Below are 17,273 nucleotides of genomic sequence, written 5' to 3'. Positions count from 1 at the left end.
TTCTCTTCTTGCTAAATTTGGAAAATATAGTAACTTTTCATAAAAAATATGTTCTTATATTAATATGAAATGGATTATTTTAAAATAAATATTTTGAAATTTGCCAGTTTTAATGTAAAATGTGATAAATATTGGTAGATAACCCACATAAACAAAATATCCATAAAGATGTCGATAATTTTCAAGAGTGTACCCCCTCCATTTCTTGCCTCTTGGATTTAGTACTAATAGCTCTTCACTATGTAGTTCCAGTAGACTTTTCCAGATTTCTACTATGTATCTCTTTACTCATTTTTCATTGTAGTTAAAGTGGCTTAACTTGCTGTTCCTCATAGATGGCTTTTTATCTTTCATCCTTGTGTTTTTTTCCCCATGGCTGTTTCTTTGGCCTAGAAGGCTTTTCCTTATCCAGGGCCATATTCAGTCATTTTGATCTATATATTGCCATTGAACCCAGATGGTTCTGGAGGAGAAAGTGAGGCAGATGACCTTGCCCAGCTTTTCATCACTTAATTCCAATTCACTTGCATGTCATGGCCTAACCTCCCTGAAGTTATTGTCCTCTTTGAGAAAAAAGAGAAATAAGGAGCCTTATTAGAACACTTTTAATTATTTCAAAATTCAGTTCATTGCATGTACCCTAGTGGTAAATTTTTGGAAGTACCTGGCTAATATTTGGTTAGGGTGGGTAGGTAAGTGGTTTTCAGGGTATGCTGGTAAATGTTTAACTACCATTACAAATAAATAAGTGAGTAAAATGTATATAATACAATTTTAAGTTAATCTGTTTTTGTTACCAACATTTTCTCTACCACATTCTTAAAGTTTAGATAATCAACAAAATAATCCAGATTTGTAGAGCTGGTCTATTTCTGAGATAAATACACTGAAAATTTAACAATCATAGGCTGGTTTCTGCCCAATACAGTTACTTCCACATTGATTAGAAAACAGATCCATTCAAGTCTCTGAGTGTGGTCTCAGCAGGTTTATCTTAAATGCAAAAAAAAAAGTTGTATTGGCCTCCTAATCCTTAAAAATATACATTTCTGAGCCAATATCATCAAAAACCATTTATTAGTTTCCATTTGTGCCTGGTATGATACAATCTAAAAAGAGCAATCTAAAAAGCTAATGACACCTACAGAGCAATCTTTAGAAACTTCTGCGTGGAATCTCATCACATCTGAGCTTTAGCAATGCATATTGGGCATAGAATCATCTCAGCATCACCTTGGGATTTGTGAAACTGAAGGAGGTTTTCTCAGGAGTTCAAACTCACATTTTGTTAGATTTTTTTTTTTCTGATAGAAATGGAATAGCTTGAACCAACAACTGTGTAGCTGAGATTAGATGAAGTGTTCTTGTTAATAGCTGTGAAGATTTCTTGAAGATAACCCTTAACTTTGATTCCCCCTTCCTCTGAAGCCAGGTGAGCTGAAACATACCCTGTGTAATAAAATGATCAGTTCTGGTTTTAACATTTATATTATTTCTATTAAGATATAATGTGACCATTTGGATTGTTGTTTTTCTTTCTTCTACAATACCAAGTTTTATTGATAGTACTAGCAGTACCTAAAGAAGAATCATAACTGGATAGGAAGAATTGAGACTTTATTCTAGGATATTAAATTGGGGCATTTTCCTTTCCTCCAACTATAGCTGCTACTCCCATGATCCTGTCACTATCATTGTCCCTTGACCTGGATCTCCCTTTTTCCATTTCAAAGAATTATGGTGCATGGAATACCAAACTTGGATTTGCCAAAATGAGAATTCACAACCTATCAATGCATACTAGCTATGTAACTCCGAGTAAAATCACTTAACCTCTGTCAAGCCCATGTTTCCCTGTCCATAAAATGACAATAATAATAGCAGCTACCCTAAAAGTTTGCTTTAAGAATCAAATGAAATAATGTTTGTAAGTAACTTGTCAAATCTTAAAATTTAAATGTTATTACTATCATGCCTTCTTGTTTTAGTAGAGTCATAATGCTAGAAGAGAATTTAGCAATCTTCTAACTGAACCCTATCATTTTACAGATAAAGTCCAAAGACATATGACTAATTAGTGCCTTAATAATAGTAACTTATTTTAATAATGACTTATTTTTATATAGTGCTTTAGAGTCACAAAGTATGTCTTCATAGAAGTGTTTTCTGACAAGAGGAATGGGGATAACTACACACCCATGAAAAGGAAATAGATTTTTCTTCTTTCAGGATTATTGTTGAGTCATCCCTCTAAGAGGGATAATTTGTAAGATAAGAATATTTTAGAATATCCCTGAATCCTGAGTGATTGACATGGAATTGAGTTATAATTATCTGCTAGATATAAAATAACTCACACCTGGTAGTGGTTTGGGAGAAGAAGAGCTGATAAAAGATCTCTCATTTGCATTAATAATATCTTGCATTTCTCTAGCTTGTACCTACTGAGGTAAACAAGATGTCCTTTCATCTCATAAAAATTTTTTATTAAAATTTTTTGTGGGCTGTAATTTCAAAAACAGCTTTCAGATCATTTAATATATGCCATATACAAGTTGCATTCATATCTTTATGTTTAGCTAATCTTAAAATTTTCCATTTCAATGGAAATATTATCTAGTATTTGTTATTTCTAAGCATCACCTTTTTCTTTCACATCTCAGACAATAATTTTTCTTTTCCATTTCCTCCTAAGTCCATTGACAATCTAGAGAGTTAAAGCAAAGAATTTTAGTGCTGAATGAAATTACCTCCTCTTCCTCAATAGTCTTGTATAATTATGGTAGGTGGAAGACCATGGAGAAAGATTTTGGACCTTGAAGTACAAGAACTCATAGAAAAAAAAGAACTAGGACACAGCTGAAGAAGAGTTCTTTTGAAAGAAAGAAACTATCCTGAAGGGTGGGGGTGGATAGAGACCCTTGGGCATTGTGAGACTACTACTATGAGGCCTATAAGTGTGGCCATTGGGTATAGGGAAAGAAGCTTAAAGGAAACTTTAAAGGGGAAAATATTCATTCGCATAAACATGTACTTTAAAAAAATCCTCTATATTACAATAATCTCATCTTTGTAAAATAAATAAGAATAGACTTTATTGTCTTTAGTTCACAGTTTAGAAAACTGAGGCTTTAGAGAAATTAGAGATATTTGTTCAAGGTATCATCCTATGGCTCTCCTTTCTTTCATAGCCAAACTTCTATAAAAGCCATCTACATTGCCTTCCTACTAAAATTTTAATTTCTTAAAATCTGATTTCTGATTCCACTGCTTTATTGAAATAGCACAATTCAAGATTATTAGTGATTATTAATTGCTAAAAGCACAAGTATTTTCTCTTCTTGAGAAAATTCTTCTTGATCCCTTGATATTCTTCTTCTTCCCTTGAAGAAGATCCCTTGATATTTCTGACTACTACCTCTTCCTGAATATTTTTCTTTTTGCTTAGCTTTCACAACTTTTTCCTCTCCTGGGTTCTTCTCCTATTTATCTTACCTTTCTTCATCAGAAAGATGGACCATCATACATGTCATGCCCCCAAATCATGGGTCCTGCCAGGAGATAACATTATCTGCCTTGTGAGAACCAATTGTTAAATTTTCATTTGAGCAATTTAACTTCAGATATTTGCAACTATTACAAATCAGGGCTTGATTTATTGTTTTATTAATTGTTTAAGCTTAAATTCTTAATAATTCAGGCAAAATTTAAAAGTATGTCCATATATTTTTTCTTTCTTTCTGGAGAGCCTAATTGTTAAACATTTGCCAACACATCTCTGTATTGCTCTATAAAGATTATTTAACTCCTGCTTCCACAGCAGGAGTGCACTAGTTAATAATAATAATAATAATAACTGACATTTACAGAGTGCTTTAAGGTTTGCAAAGTGTTTGATTTCAATTATTTTATTTGAGTTTTACTAGGCCTATGGATCCTCACAATCCTCTGTCCCAGGGTTTCTTTTTTTTCTCTCTACAACTTTTCTTAATGGATTTCATTAATTCCCATGGATTCGTTATCATCAAAAGACAATATATCCACTCCTAATCTCTCTGAACACTAGGTCCATATAACTATCTGTGTGTTCCATTAGTGTCTCAAACAAAATATATCTAAAATAAACCTCATTAATTTCCTTCTATAAACACATCTCTCTTTCAAATTTCTGTTTCTGCTAAAGGCACCATCACTCTTCTAATCACAGAGATTTGCAACTTGGAAGATTTAGTTTGTCTTTCCTCACCTCCTTTTCCCTTTTTGTCTAATTTGTTACCAAGTCTTGTCAATTCTGTACATAAAAAATTTCTGCCTTCCATTCTCTTTGATCTACTCATATAACCACCAGGTATTGTTTAGGCCAGGACCTGATTGCTTTTTGTTGTTGTTGTTGTTACTTTGTGTTTTGTTTTGTTTTGGTATCTCTAATACTTATCAATGTGCTCTGCGTATGGTGGGTTTTGAATAAAACCATATATGTTATTGAATTGAATTGAAGGGGTCACATAGTAAATAAATAAAATAAAATCTTGAATGCAGATTCTCTGAATCCAAGGTCTGTAGTCTTTGTATTCTACCACAAGGCTTTTCACTGTCAAACTTCAGCTTGAGCTGCTTAATGTTCCCCTCAGTAGTATAAGCTGAATGCCGATGGAGCTAGAATGTCATCACCTTTTGAGGCTGGCTGGTAATAAGGAGATTAAAATTCACAAACTGATGAAGACAAAGGTCAGATCCTTTGGGACTTTGACACTGAAACATGATGTTTATTCTATCCATAATGTGATAATGCATAGCTCATTCTATAAATCCCTAGTGTTAGTCGCCATACAGAAAAGTCCAGATAATTTACATATACTCTCTACTTCAATTTGGTAAATTGCTGATTCTGCTTTATGAATCATTGTTTACTGAAAGAAAATCGATATAAAGAAGATAATACTGGAATTCTAAGTCAGCAAAATTCTTTTTATTCATAACCATTTTTCTTTAAAGGGAGAGAGTAAGATATTATGAAGGGACCCCAAATCTGATATAATATCCTTCTCCTACCCCATGACATAAGGAAATATGGAGTAGTAATGATTGACATAATTGTAGATGCTAAAATAAAGTCTCTTTCCTAGAGGAAAGATGGGAGAGTTTAAAATTGGAATTGATGCTAGGGGTTGGGTCTGGTTGTGAGTCACGGATATGGTAGGGATGTCAATATCCAAGGATCTTAGATAAACCTGGGAGAACTGAGATACCACTATGAACTTTGATGTGGAATCAGCAGATTTGGGCTTGTGTCTTGTTTCTACCTAGAAACTGCTTATGTAATCTTAAATGAGTCATTGAATCTGAACCTTATCTGGTAATTATGCTCAATAGATCCTGGTCTACTTGCCTCAAATCATATGTGATACATGATACATATTAATACATATAAATACATCTAATAAGATGAAATTTAGCTGGGATACAAGGAAAGATGATTATTTGGACATAAATACAATATGGGAATAAATACATAATAATACACATTAAACAGGCTAAAACATCATACATGATAATGTTATAAAATACAACATAGATTTGAGTTAATATATAAGGGAAAACTAATATTTTCTTCCTTTTTTTAAACCAATATTCCTTGTTTTAATTTGTTTGAAGTTGATGTGATTATGATTTATTTTTAAATATAATTTTATTCTTTATATTTGTATGTTATTAACTAGTATATAACTAATATATTATTGGGAAGTGGCAGTAATGACATTATGGGTCTTATGGTATTATTTATATAGGGTTTTCTAGGTAATGAAAATGAATCAGAATGCAATTTTTTTTATTTTTTTCAGAATGCAATTTTTAATAGCATTTATATAGAGTTTTACATTTTATAAAATACTTTGTCATTTCATTTGATGCTCAGTACAAATCTGGAAGGTGGGTGTTATTATCTTCCCCATTTTACAGATGATGGGGAGAAAACTGAGGTAGGTAGAGATTGAGTGACTTGACCAGTGTCATACAATTAATAAGTATCTGTGGCAGGACTAAACTCAAATCTTTCTAAGTTCGGTGAAACTTGTGTAAAAGAAGAACTTGAAGAGATAGCATTTTTCCACTACATTTAATCCAAACATTATACTAAAGCAATATAAAACTCTCATTTTCTGGATTTTGCTTTCTTCTTGCTTATCTAAATGATTCTTGTCAATCCAATTATTATTCTATCAGCATTAGCTATATTCAGCAACCTGGGTCAAATTCATATCTACATGACTTCTATTTCTACATTCTACTCACTACAAATTTTTGTAGTGAATTGACTGCTTCTCTTGGTTACTTGGGTATAATTTGGATGTTTTGAATATAAACAGCACCTTTTGTGACTTTTCTATGCAAATCCAAATGATTTAAAATTAGATTCCTGCTTTTTGTATGAAAGTTCCATCATTTAATATTCTTGATAACATTTTAATTTGTTTAGATCTTACTTAACCTGGGAGATGAATTTGTGTAACTGCTTCCTTCCTGTGCCTTTTGACTAGGTATCTAATAATCACTGGGCAATGCCTTTAGGATTACAATATTTCAGGGTTTCCCATGTTATATGTTAACCTTAATTTCCATATTGGTTTCCCCCCAGGGATTCAATTTTGCTTAGTTCTCTTCATCACTAAAATTTTCAACATGTGCTGATTTATATTGGGCATGGCACATTTATGAAGCTTTGTGTATCAACTCCATTTCTCCCTATTTAAATTCTCTTTTCAGATATTCAAGAATTTTATGAGGTGACATTGTTAAACTCTCAAAAAACCTGTGAACAGAAAATACAAGAAGCAAATCAAGTTGCTGAGAAATTAGAAAGGAAAACATTTCTTGTGTCACCTCGTGAAAGTCTTCAAAAAACTTCAGCTGAGGTAAGTTTTGAAACTGTATGATTTGGTGATCTATTGGTAACAGTGGTAGTAATATGATAGTGATGATGATAATTATTCCAATAATTATGAGACTGAGTGTCTGAGCTGAAAAAGACACAGAAAGCCATTTAAACCAACCCATATCTGAATAGAGTTTTCCTATACTGAATCTCCAAAAAGTGGTTGTCCAGATATTGCTTGAAGGTGGATGGAAAATTCATTAGTTCTTTTCACTAATGATTACTTTTTTCAACTCATTAGAAGGTCATATGATTATGATTAATTTTTAAACATCATTTTATTTTTAATTATATTATTAGTATGTTAACTAGCATGTTATTGGTATGTGACAGTGGGTCATATGATGTTATTTCTAGGGCTTTCTAGTAATACAAATGAGAGATTCAGGATCCCCCCAAAATAATAAACTATAAAGCATAACTGATTCTAATAAGATGAATTTTAGCTGGAATACAAGGAAAGATGATTATTTGGACACAAATACAATATGGGAAACATGATTAGAAAGTAATTCATCAGAAAAGAGACAGTGATTTTAATGGAATGCAATCTCAACATAAGTCAAAAAGGTGATATGACAATAAAATGTGAATATGAATTTAGGAAGCATTAGGGAAGAAATAATATAGTGGAGTAGAGAGGTTATAGTTCTGCTATAATCTTCCTTGGATAGAACTCATCTGAAGATTATGTTTATTTTTGAGAACACATTTTAAGAAGGAAATTGATGAACCACATCATTTGCAGAGGTCATAAGCACATGCCATTTGAAGATGGGTTTTTAGCCTGGAGCAGAGAAGACTGAAAGAAGTGAAAGGGGATGATAGAAGTAAAAGAGGAACTAAACTTATTCTTGACCATTTAAAATAGTAGTAGGACCAACTAATGAACATCACAAAGAGCAAATTTAGGATTGATGGAAAGAAAAATTTCTTTACAATAAGAATTTTCCAAAACAAAAGGGGAAGTTTGATAGCATAGTGATTAGAGCACTGGACATATGTCAGGAAGATTTGAGTTCAAATCTAGCCTCAGACTGTAACAGAGCCTAGGTAAGTCATTTACTTAACCTTTGTCAGCCTAGACGCCTTATTTTCATATATATATATATATATTCACATACATACATATATATATACACATACATACATATATATATACACATACATACATATATATATATATAAATTAATAATAGCACCTACCAAAGATGAAATAATATTTTAAAGTGTTTTGAAAGCCTTAAAGCATTATATAAATATAATAATTAATATAATTTTTATCATCATCATTGATTACCATAGGAAGTAATTGATTTCCATTCATTAGAGATAGTCAAGTAAGAGATGAATGACTATATAGGTATTATGGAGAAGTCATTCTTTCCTTCCAAAAATTAATATATAGCAATAAAAATCTAGTCAATAATTTTCTGCTCATAAATATCATGTGACATAAAATAAAGAACTATATGCTCATCAAAGGTGTTTGCTCTTGTGATGGAAAAAATACAAAGCAGAATTTAAAGTATAAAGAGATTCTCTGTTTATAATGAATACTTTTTGTCCCTTTTCTCCCCACTAACATTGTATTAATTAGGCTTTAAGTCCCAATACATTGTAGCGTCTACTGGAGAAAAATCTATCACTCAAAAAAATTTGATCTGATTATTCATATACTCAGAAAGTAGATGAGGACTGTCTGTTGTCTAGGTTATGAAATGAGTTATATGGTAACCCCTAGAGCTTGTTCAACAATATTTATATCTGGAACAGAAAATATGGGTAGACAGCAAGTTGGATCCAGATGAACAAGACTGGAGAAATATATAGGCTAGTTCCCAGATTCTTAAAGTGTGATTCATGACCCCATATAAGGTTTTGTAACTGAATGTGAAAGTTGTGAAAGAATAAATTATTATCCATAAATATTTGTTTTGTACATCTGTTTTATATACCTATATACTCAAGGTCACATAAAAATTTCTTGGACAAAAAGATCATGAGTGGAAAAAGTTTAAGAAGCCCTGGCCTGACCTTCCAAAAATTGCAAAATTCCTTTAATAGTCCCATGGAAAGCATCCCATGGAAAGAAAGGCCTATATTTTAAATTCCAATAGTTTATTGAAGTTGATGTATAGCAGTGAAACACAGACTACAACAGTCCTTGACGAATTAAAAATGAATTTCACACGGTAGGTTGTGGAGAAATGCATGATAAGTATGAACAGACTGCATCAGAACCTCAAAAACAGCTATAAAAAGTGCCATCGAGGAAATTTTTAACAGCAAGAGAAGCTGAGCTAGTCATGTGGCAAGGGTGAGGAATGACAGATGGACAGCCTGGCTGATCAGTGTGCTGGAGATGGCTAAAAAGTTAGGATGGCCTTAAGGATATTAGATGAACTTCTTATTACTAATTTATGGGAAACATCACACAGGATGGGAGGACATGGATGGATTTCATTCTGTATGATTGAAGGGAATGTTCAAATCAAAGAGATCATCAATCCATTTAGAATATTCTTGTTCAGGCACACACTGAATTAGATGGCCTTTGAAATTCCTTTGAATTCTGATGTACAATTCTTTGATATTTTCCAAGGAAGTCTATTTATTTTTTGGATAGCTTTAATTATACTTTGTATGTATCTGCTTTTTATTCCTACATGTACAGGCCATTTCTCCAGATAGAGGTTAGTCTCCTTGAGTATAGGACCTGCTTTGTTTTTGTTTTTGTTCCCCAAGTGCATAGTATAGTGCTTATAACAGAAAAGTTGTTTAATAAATGCTTGTTTTCTTTGATTGCTCAGCTTAAGAGCTACCTTTTTCATAAAGCCTTTGCTGGTTCCTCCTTCCCCAGCTGCTCTGATACCCCACCCCCTCTCCGGAATCAAAACTTTTTTATATATATTTGACATATACCTAAATATATACAGAAATTCTGTCTCCCTTATTAGAATTAAATTCTTTGAGAGCAGGAGTAGTTTCACTTTTTCTTTGCTTCTCCTGTTGTTAGTACAGTGCCTCTAACATAGAGAGTGCTTAATAAATGACTATTAATCAATTACTGACAGATTAATAACATGTTTTCAATTCCTATCTCCATCTTTGTTGCTTTCTTCTTGATACATTCCAGATTATGAATGTCCTTTCTAAGGTGTGCATGTGTGTGTGTGTGTGTGTGTATGTATGTACACATTCATACATACATATGTATATATGTTTGTGTGCGTGTATCTCCCAACTTCATTGTAACCCTATATTTAAGCATCTATTATAGACTTTATATAAGATCATAGGATTATAGATTTAGATCTGGAAGGAAAATTAGAGATCCTATATTGCAATGTCAGAATTCTATAGATGAGGAAACTGAGGTACAGATAGGGAACCAAAGTGATTTTTTGAATTATAAAATAATCGATCTTATCATAACATAACCAATTAGAGAGAGAAGAAACGTTAGAAGTCATCTAGCCCAACCTTATTTTTTCATTTAGAAATCTCAAGCTCAGAATGGTTAAATGACTTGAACAAGGTCATGCTATCTATATGGTAATATATAGGTAATAAGTAAAGTAGTTGACTCTTTCTTTCTTAATATTACCATCTTTTCCCAGATAAAGGGAATGGACAGACTAGGTTAAATAACAACAATAAAAGTAATATATAATTATTAGACACTTTTAAGGTTTTTAAAGAACTTTACTTAGAATAACTTTGTGAGCAGATAGCATAAGTTTTATAGTGTTTCCATTTTAGAGATGAGGAAATAGGGTCAGAGTAGATAAATGATTTGACCATAGCTTGCTAGAAATGGAGCCAGAATTCTTTCCTTGGTAATTTGACAGTGTTAACATTCCTCTGACTATTTCATATTAATTTTTTATTAGTCTATAAGGAACCCATGAGATTAAGCATGATGAATAAATACATAAGAAAGAGGATTGCTTATCAATAGCAAAAAGCTTGGAAGCAAAGAATGACCATGAAATACTGGTTTTTGTACATCGGTTTGTGTCTAATTATTGCATCTCCCAATTAGGAAGCTGGTACTAATTATTGGTTTACACAAACACACACATATAATATGTATATGTATTATGTGTAAATATACATATGCATGTATCTATCTATCTTGGAAAGATTATTTGCAATATAATTACTATTCAATCTATCAATCAAATATTTATTAAATTCCTACTATGCACTAGTCACTATTTTAGATATTGGGAGATAAAAGCATAAAAAATGAAGCAGTCCCTACTTGTAAAGAACTAGTATAAGAAGGAAGTACACAGAAAGGTATAGAGATATGGAAAGATATTTGGAAGCTGGAAGCCCTATTCTCATGACTTCCTGAGATGATGCTATATTTGTATTTCTCTTGGAAGATATCATCACATCTGTGTTAAATAAGATTTTTTTTTCTGCTTGTAGAAAAGGTGGAAAAAGAACTGATGAATGCCATTCTATATTCAGACTTAGAGAGTGATTAATTGATATATATATGAAATAATACAAGAAGGGACAGGCTAGCAAAAGTGGGTGACACATGCAAAAGAAAATAGTAAGTCATAGATCCATAGTATTACTGCTAGTTACTGGATCCATACTCTATTGATAGATTCTGGACGAGGAAGCAGCATCCCATTTTCCAAGGAACTAAGAAGAGGAGCTACAAATTTCTACAACTATAAGGAAGTCTTTTACCAATTATTAGAGAAAGAGCTACATTATTGCAATAATGACTTCTTTCAAAGCGACATGTATGAGACTTTATGCAAATTTGACATGACCATTTAGGAGACATGTTGTCTTTTTTGAGAATGTTTTTAGATACATTAATCCTTTAAAAAAGGATTCTTTAAATCCTTTAAAATACATATCCTTTAAAAAATACATATTAAGATCAACAGAAGAAAATATTCAATAATTTGATATCAGAAAAAAATAAACTTAATAAACCATAAAGGAATTCCCTAAGGGGAAAAAAGTTTTAGGACCAGATATATTTACAGGCAAATTTTATTAAATGTTAAAATTAATTGCATTTCTATGTAAGAAAAAAGGTACATTTTGAGTTTGAAATTCTATGGGAATCTAGTTTGAGATTTCCAAATGGCAGTTGGTAATGCAGGGCTATCACTAGGAGACATTAGGACTGGATATACAAATCAAGAGAGGGCGCTGAGGATATTACCAAGTGTGACAATATAGAAGGTAAAGAAAAGAGGGCCTATGACAGAATTGTGAGGGGTTACTTACAAATATGATTAAATGAAGATCCAAATCCAGCAAAAAGTATATGGTTAAGAGAAGAATCAGTAGAGTACAGTGTCAACAAACCTAGAAAAGAAAGGATATCCAGTTGGAGGTGATCAACAGTATCAAAAGATGCAGAGGTCAAGAAAGATGAGGATTGAGAAAAAATCATTTTAAACAGAGGACTATTAATCACTCATGAGTAGATCAACCAATATAATAAAAATGATAAAAATTAATTTACTTATCCAGTTCTAAACCAATAAAGCTCTCAAGAGATAATTTTATAGAACTAGAAAAAATAATAATGAAATTTCTATAGTAATAAAAATATATAATAAAACTTCCAGAATTTCTAGTGTAAAAATTAAAAAAAAACTGAGCAAGAAAGAGGATAAGTATCATCTCCAACTGTGGTATAAAAGCAGTAATCACTAAAATGATTTGGTACTGTCTAAAAAATTGAAATTCAAATAAATGTAAAAGATTAGGTATACAACACATAGAATTTAGCAAATGCAGTAGCGTAATATTGTATAAATCCAAAGACCCCAATTACTGAAGATTCTGACTTTTCATTTGACAAAATCTTCTGTGAAAACTGGATAGCTATATCCAGTGGAGGAGAGAGTAGTGGAAGTATTATATTAATATTGACTAGTATCCCAAAGTATACACTAGGTGAAGCACAAAAGTATGTATGGTCTAGCATAAAAAAGTTACATCATAAACAAATTAAAGAAACAAAGAATAAGTTACCTAACAGATCTATAGATTGGAAGAGATTTTACAATCAAAGAAGTGACAAAATTGCACATGATTTTGATTATACTCAAGTAAGAAGTTTATGTCCAGACAAATGAAATATAGCAAAAGTCAGAAAAGAAACAGATAAGTGGGAAAAATTCTTGCAAATCGAACAAATTTCTTTGATAAAGGCTTCATATCTAAGATATTTAAGAAAATGAATTAAATTTATAAGACTAAGAAATTATTCAGTAGATAAATGATCAAAATATATGCACTGGCAGTTTTCAAAGGAAAAAAAAAAACCAAGCTATCAACAATCATGTAAAAAAAAACCCTCTAAATAATTAATAATTAGGTAAGTGCAAATTAAAGAAACTTTGAAGTTCTGCTTCATCTCTATTAGACAGGCAAAGACAACAAAAGAAGAAAATGACAAATATTGGAGAGGTTGTGGGAAAAGAGGTATACTGGTACAAGTGTTAGTAGAGCTGTGAATTAGTTTAGCCATTAAGAAAGCAATTTGGAATTATACCCATAAAGTTACCAAACTGTGTATGCCATTTGACCCAAATATCCTATGACTAAGCTTATATTCAAAAGAAATCAAAGAAAGAGAAAAAGGATCTGTATGCACAAAAGTATTTATAGCAATTCTTTTTGTGGTAGCCAAAATCAGAAGCAAAGGGAGTTTCTTCCTACTGAAAAATGTCTAACTAAACACTATTATATGAATGTAATGGAATATTATTTTCACAAGGAATGATTAAATAGACAATATCAGAATAAAATATGAGGACTTTGGTGAACTTATTCAAAACAAATTGGGCAGAACTAGAACAATTTAAACAGTAATAACATTGTAAATAGAAACAACTTTGAAAAATGTTTAGAACTCTGATAAATTCCATGATAAACCATAAGCCCAAAAGAATGAAGATGAAATATGACCCAACTCCAGATAGAGAGGCAATGAATTTGGAAATTAAAAAGAGACACATATTTTTACACATTGCTAATGTGGAACTTATTTTTTGGCTGGGATATTTAAATATGCATGGAGGGATTGATTTATAGGGTATGTTTTTAAAATTGCTTAATGGAGGAGGGAGTAGTGGAAGTATTATATTAATAAAATTTTTTGTTAATTAAATGATTACTAAAAAACTGCAAAAGGGAATATATCTGAGGCATCATTAAGAGGCTTAAGATTTATTAAATCCATCTGCCACTTTTTATTCTCTAATTTTAGAGCAAATATTCCCATTTGTGTAGAGATAAATGGTCGTGCCAAAAGAAATATAGAAGTGATCTTTCAGGGTTATGAAAGTCCTAGGAAACCTCAAGATTTGGTTGTTGTCTTCATTTTTTCCAGTTAAGGATTAAGATTTTTGGAAGAGAACTATGAGACTATGGATAGTGAATAGTTATCTAAGTAGTGTAAAAAGATAGGATTTGTTTTTATGAATAAATGAATGAAAAAAAATTTATTTCATGTTCACTATGTAACAAGTACCCAATTAAGCACCAGTTATGTAGTTAGAAAAAGACAGTTTCAGCTTTTAAGAAACTATTGCTCTGATTGAATGAGACAGCTTTTAAAAGAAAGTTCAGTTGTAGTGGGATATTTTCTGTTTTGTACTTCTTTGTGTTGTTGTGTTAGCACAAAAAGAAACAAGAATACTAAAGCTAAATAGTTTGATGTTATGGTATTGAAGAGATAAAGTGGACTAGTTCCAGTCATATTTTATTTCCATCCTTTCTATTCACGATTAGAAAGAGTTAAAATGAATTAAGCTAACAGAGAATTGAGGATAGTTTTTAAAATTTAATTTAAAAATTGTTTTGTTTATGCATACATATTTATACAATTATCTTGCTGCACAAGAAAAATCAAAATCAGACCAGGAAAAAAGTGAAAAAGAAAATAAAATGCAAGCAAACAACAACAAAAAGAGTGAAAATGCTGTAGTGTGAACCATACTCAATTCCCACAGTCTCCTTTCTCAGTGTAGATGGCTCTCTTCATCACAAGATCATTAGAACTGGTCTTAATCTTCTCATTGTTGAAGAGAGCCATGTCCATCAGAATCGATCATTGTATAATTTTGTTGTTGCTATGTACAATGATCTCCTGGTTTTGCCCATTTCACATAGCATCAGTGCATGCAAGTCTCTCCAGGCTTCTCTGAAATCATCTTGCTGATCGTTTCTTACAGAACAATAGTATTTCATAATATTCATATATACTACAATTTATTCAGCCATTCTCTAACTGATGGGCATCCACTTAGTTTCCAATTTCTTGAGGTATAGGATAGTTAAGGAGAGGAAAGAATTATTTGTTCTAAATGCATTCTCTCTTAGCTTGAATGTCCCTATGTGTTAAGAAGCTTGAAGATAAAATTGCTCAATTACTAACAATGTTAATTAAATCAGGCTTATATAGGTTATGAATGGGACAAAAAAAAGGGTTTTCAGACATAAAATGTTTTACTTTTGAAGGATTTATTTTTATATCACATTCACTACCTTATGTATCACGCCATAGACTTTGGCCACATAACAATGATATTAAGAAATAATAGTAGATGCAGTCACAATTTTTGATGGATTATATAATATTTTTCATTCATGGTTAATCATTTTTTTCTACTAGTGTTCCATCAATTCTCCTCTGGAACCAAAGTAATTTGTTGTATTTAATCTGAATTCTGATGAGATTTAGTGTGGTTTTTTAGTATTATCATCATTATGTATATTGTTTTCCTTTATATCAGTTCTTATAGCTTATTAAATTTATCTGAATTTCTCATCTTTATAATTTCTATGTTAAAACAATATTCCATTATATTAATAGCCATCACTCTATTACATTTATAGCAATCTCCTTATGCTGTTTCCCAAAATCATTCTTATATTTATGGGTTGAGTAACCACAAAGTGACTATTACCTTAGGTTCTAGAGATAACTCTTTAAGGATATATTTTTAAAACAATATCTTGCAAGCCCAACGAGTATGCTGCCCATTATTAATCATCCGACAGACAGAATCAGCTCTTAATAAAGTGACTTATTATGGTGGAATAGTAAGAATAGTCAATATAAAACATTCTACTCTCAAACCTAGGCCATATCCTTCAAATTTATTTAGTATCTAAGGGAAGAGCATGCTCAACCATAGAGTACAATGGTAGTGAGAAACATATGTAGGTAACAGATTTGACAAAATCAACCCCCAACTAGAATTATAAAGCCTGGAAGTCTTATCTCTCCTGTGCAGCCCAACTCTCAGGTATCAAGGTCTCTCACTTGAGTTGGACCTTCTTAAATCTACTGCTGGGTCTTTTCTTGGTGCCAAGGGATGATGTTCCCTTAAAAAATCATTTTCCTTAGATGACTTTCTTTGTAGCTGTATCTTTCAGGCTCTTCATATGGGTCTTGAACTGTCTCTCTAACTATTGGATAGGCTATTTTTGTTTGAACAAATCCACCTCTAAGATAGGAAATCCCCTATTCCCATTTCATTGCCTCCCCACCCCCCACAGAGGTCCCACTCCATAATTGTTCTGAGCTCTTCCTGTTTCCTCCTATTGAACTGCTGGATGATTTCCTTTTTAACATATGAGATAGATGGGCTTAACTGACTCAGTCAAGGAAGAAAGAATATCCTTTACCAATGGGATTCTAAAATTTCTTTAGTGACATGTACTCTATTATCAGTCTGTAAATGTATAGATCCTATAAAGTAAGGCACATATGTACTTATGTAAACATATTTTTGTCTGTGTGTGTATATATACATATATATACATATACACATACATCCTACTAGGAAAGTGTTGTTCTGAATGTTTTAGCCTTTGTTTCTGTCTTTGACCTCTTTGGGTTATATGCACAGAATATTATTCCTAAGGTATGAACACATAAGTAACTTTTCATACATAATTCCCAGTTGTTTTCCAAAATGATTGGGGTGTGGCTCTGAAGGCCAGAAAATCCTGGCCAGAGTCAGAGGAGACTGGAACAGAAATATATTTTTAAAATTCTATGAGTAGAATGCTGGATCCAAATCTTCCTGGATCCAAATCCAACCTGAGACACTTATCAACTATGTGACTCTAGGCAAGTCACTTAATTCCATTTATCTAAGTTCCCTTATCTGAGCTGAAGAAGGAAATGACATACTACTCAAGTATCTTTGCCAAGGAAAATCCCAATGAGGTCATGAAGAGTCAGATGTCACTGAGTCACAAAAATACTCCATGCTCATCCCTTTGCAGAGGGTTGGGGATATAAATATAAAACTGAAATAGTCCTTGC

General features: G+C 31.9%; 1 protein-coding gene across 4 annotated transcripts in view; it reads left to right on the top strand.

The window, feature by feature from the left end:
* The window catches only part of DLG2 (discs large MAGUK scaffold protein 2), a 2,591,935-nt gene that overhangs the window by 300,847 nt on the left and 2,273,815 nt on the right, over positions 1-17,273 (top strand). For all 4 annotated transcript variants that reach the window (XM_051987236.1, XM_051987235.1, XM_051987234.1 and 1 more), the window contains exon 3: positions 6,766-6,914. In XM_051987236.1, the coding sequence (XP_051843196.1) occupies positions 6,766-6,914 (149 nt within the window). The remainder of the gene's footprint in view (positions 1-6,765; positions 6,915-17,273) is intronic.

The sequence above is a fragment of the Antechinus flavipes genome, chromosome 3 (assembly GCF_016432865.1).
Source record: "Antechinus flavipes isolate AdamAnt ecotype Samford, QLD, Australia chromosome 3, AdamAnt_v2, whole genome shotgun sequence".
In the NCBI taxonomy this organism is placed as follows: Eukaryota; Metazoa; Chordata; class Mammalia; order Dasyuromorphia; family Dasyuridae; genus Antechinus; species Antechinus flavipes.
The sequence above is the reverse complement of the archived record's forward strand: the minus strand, read 5'-3'. Positions and strand labels throughout refer to the sequence as shown.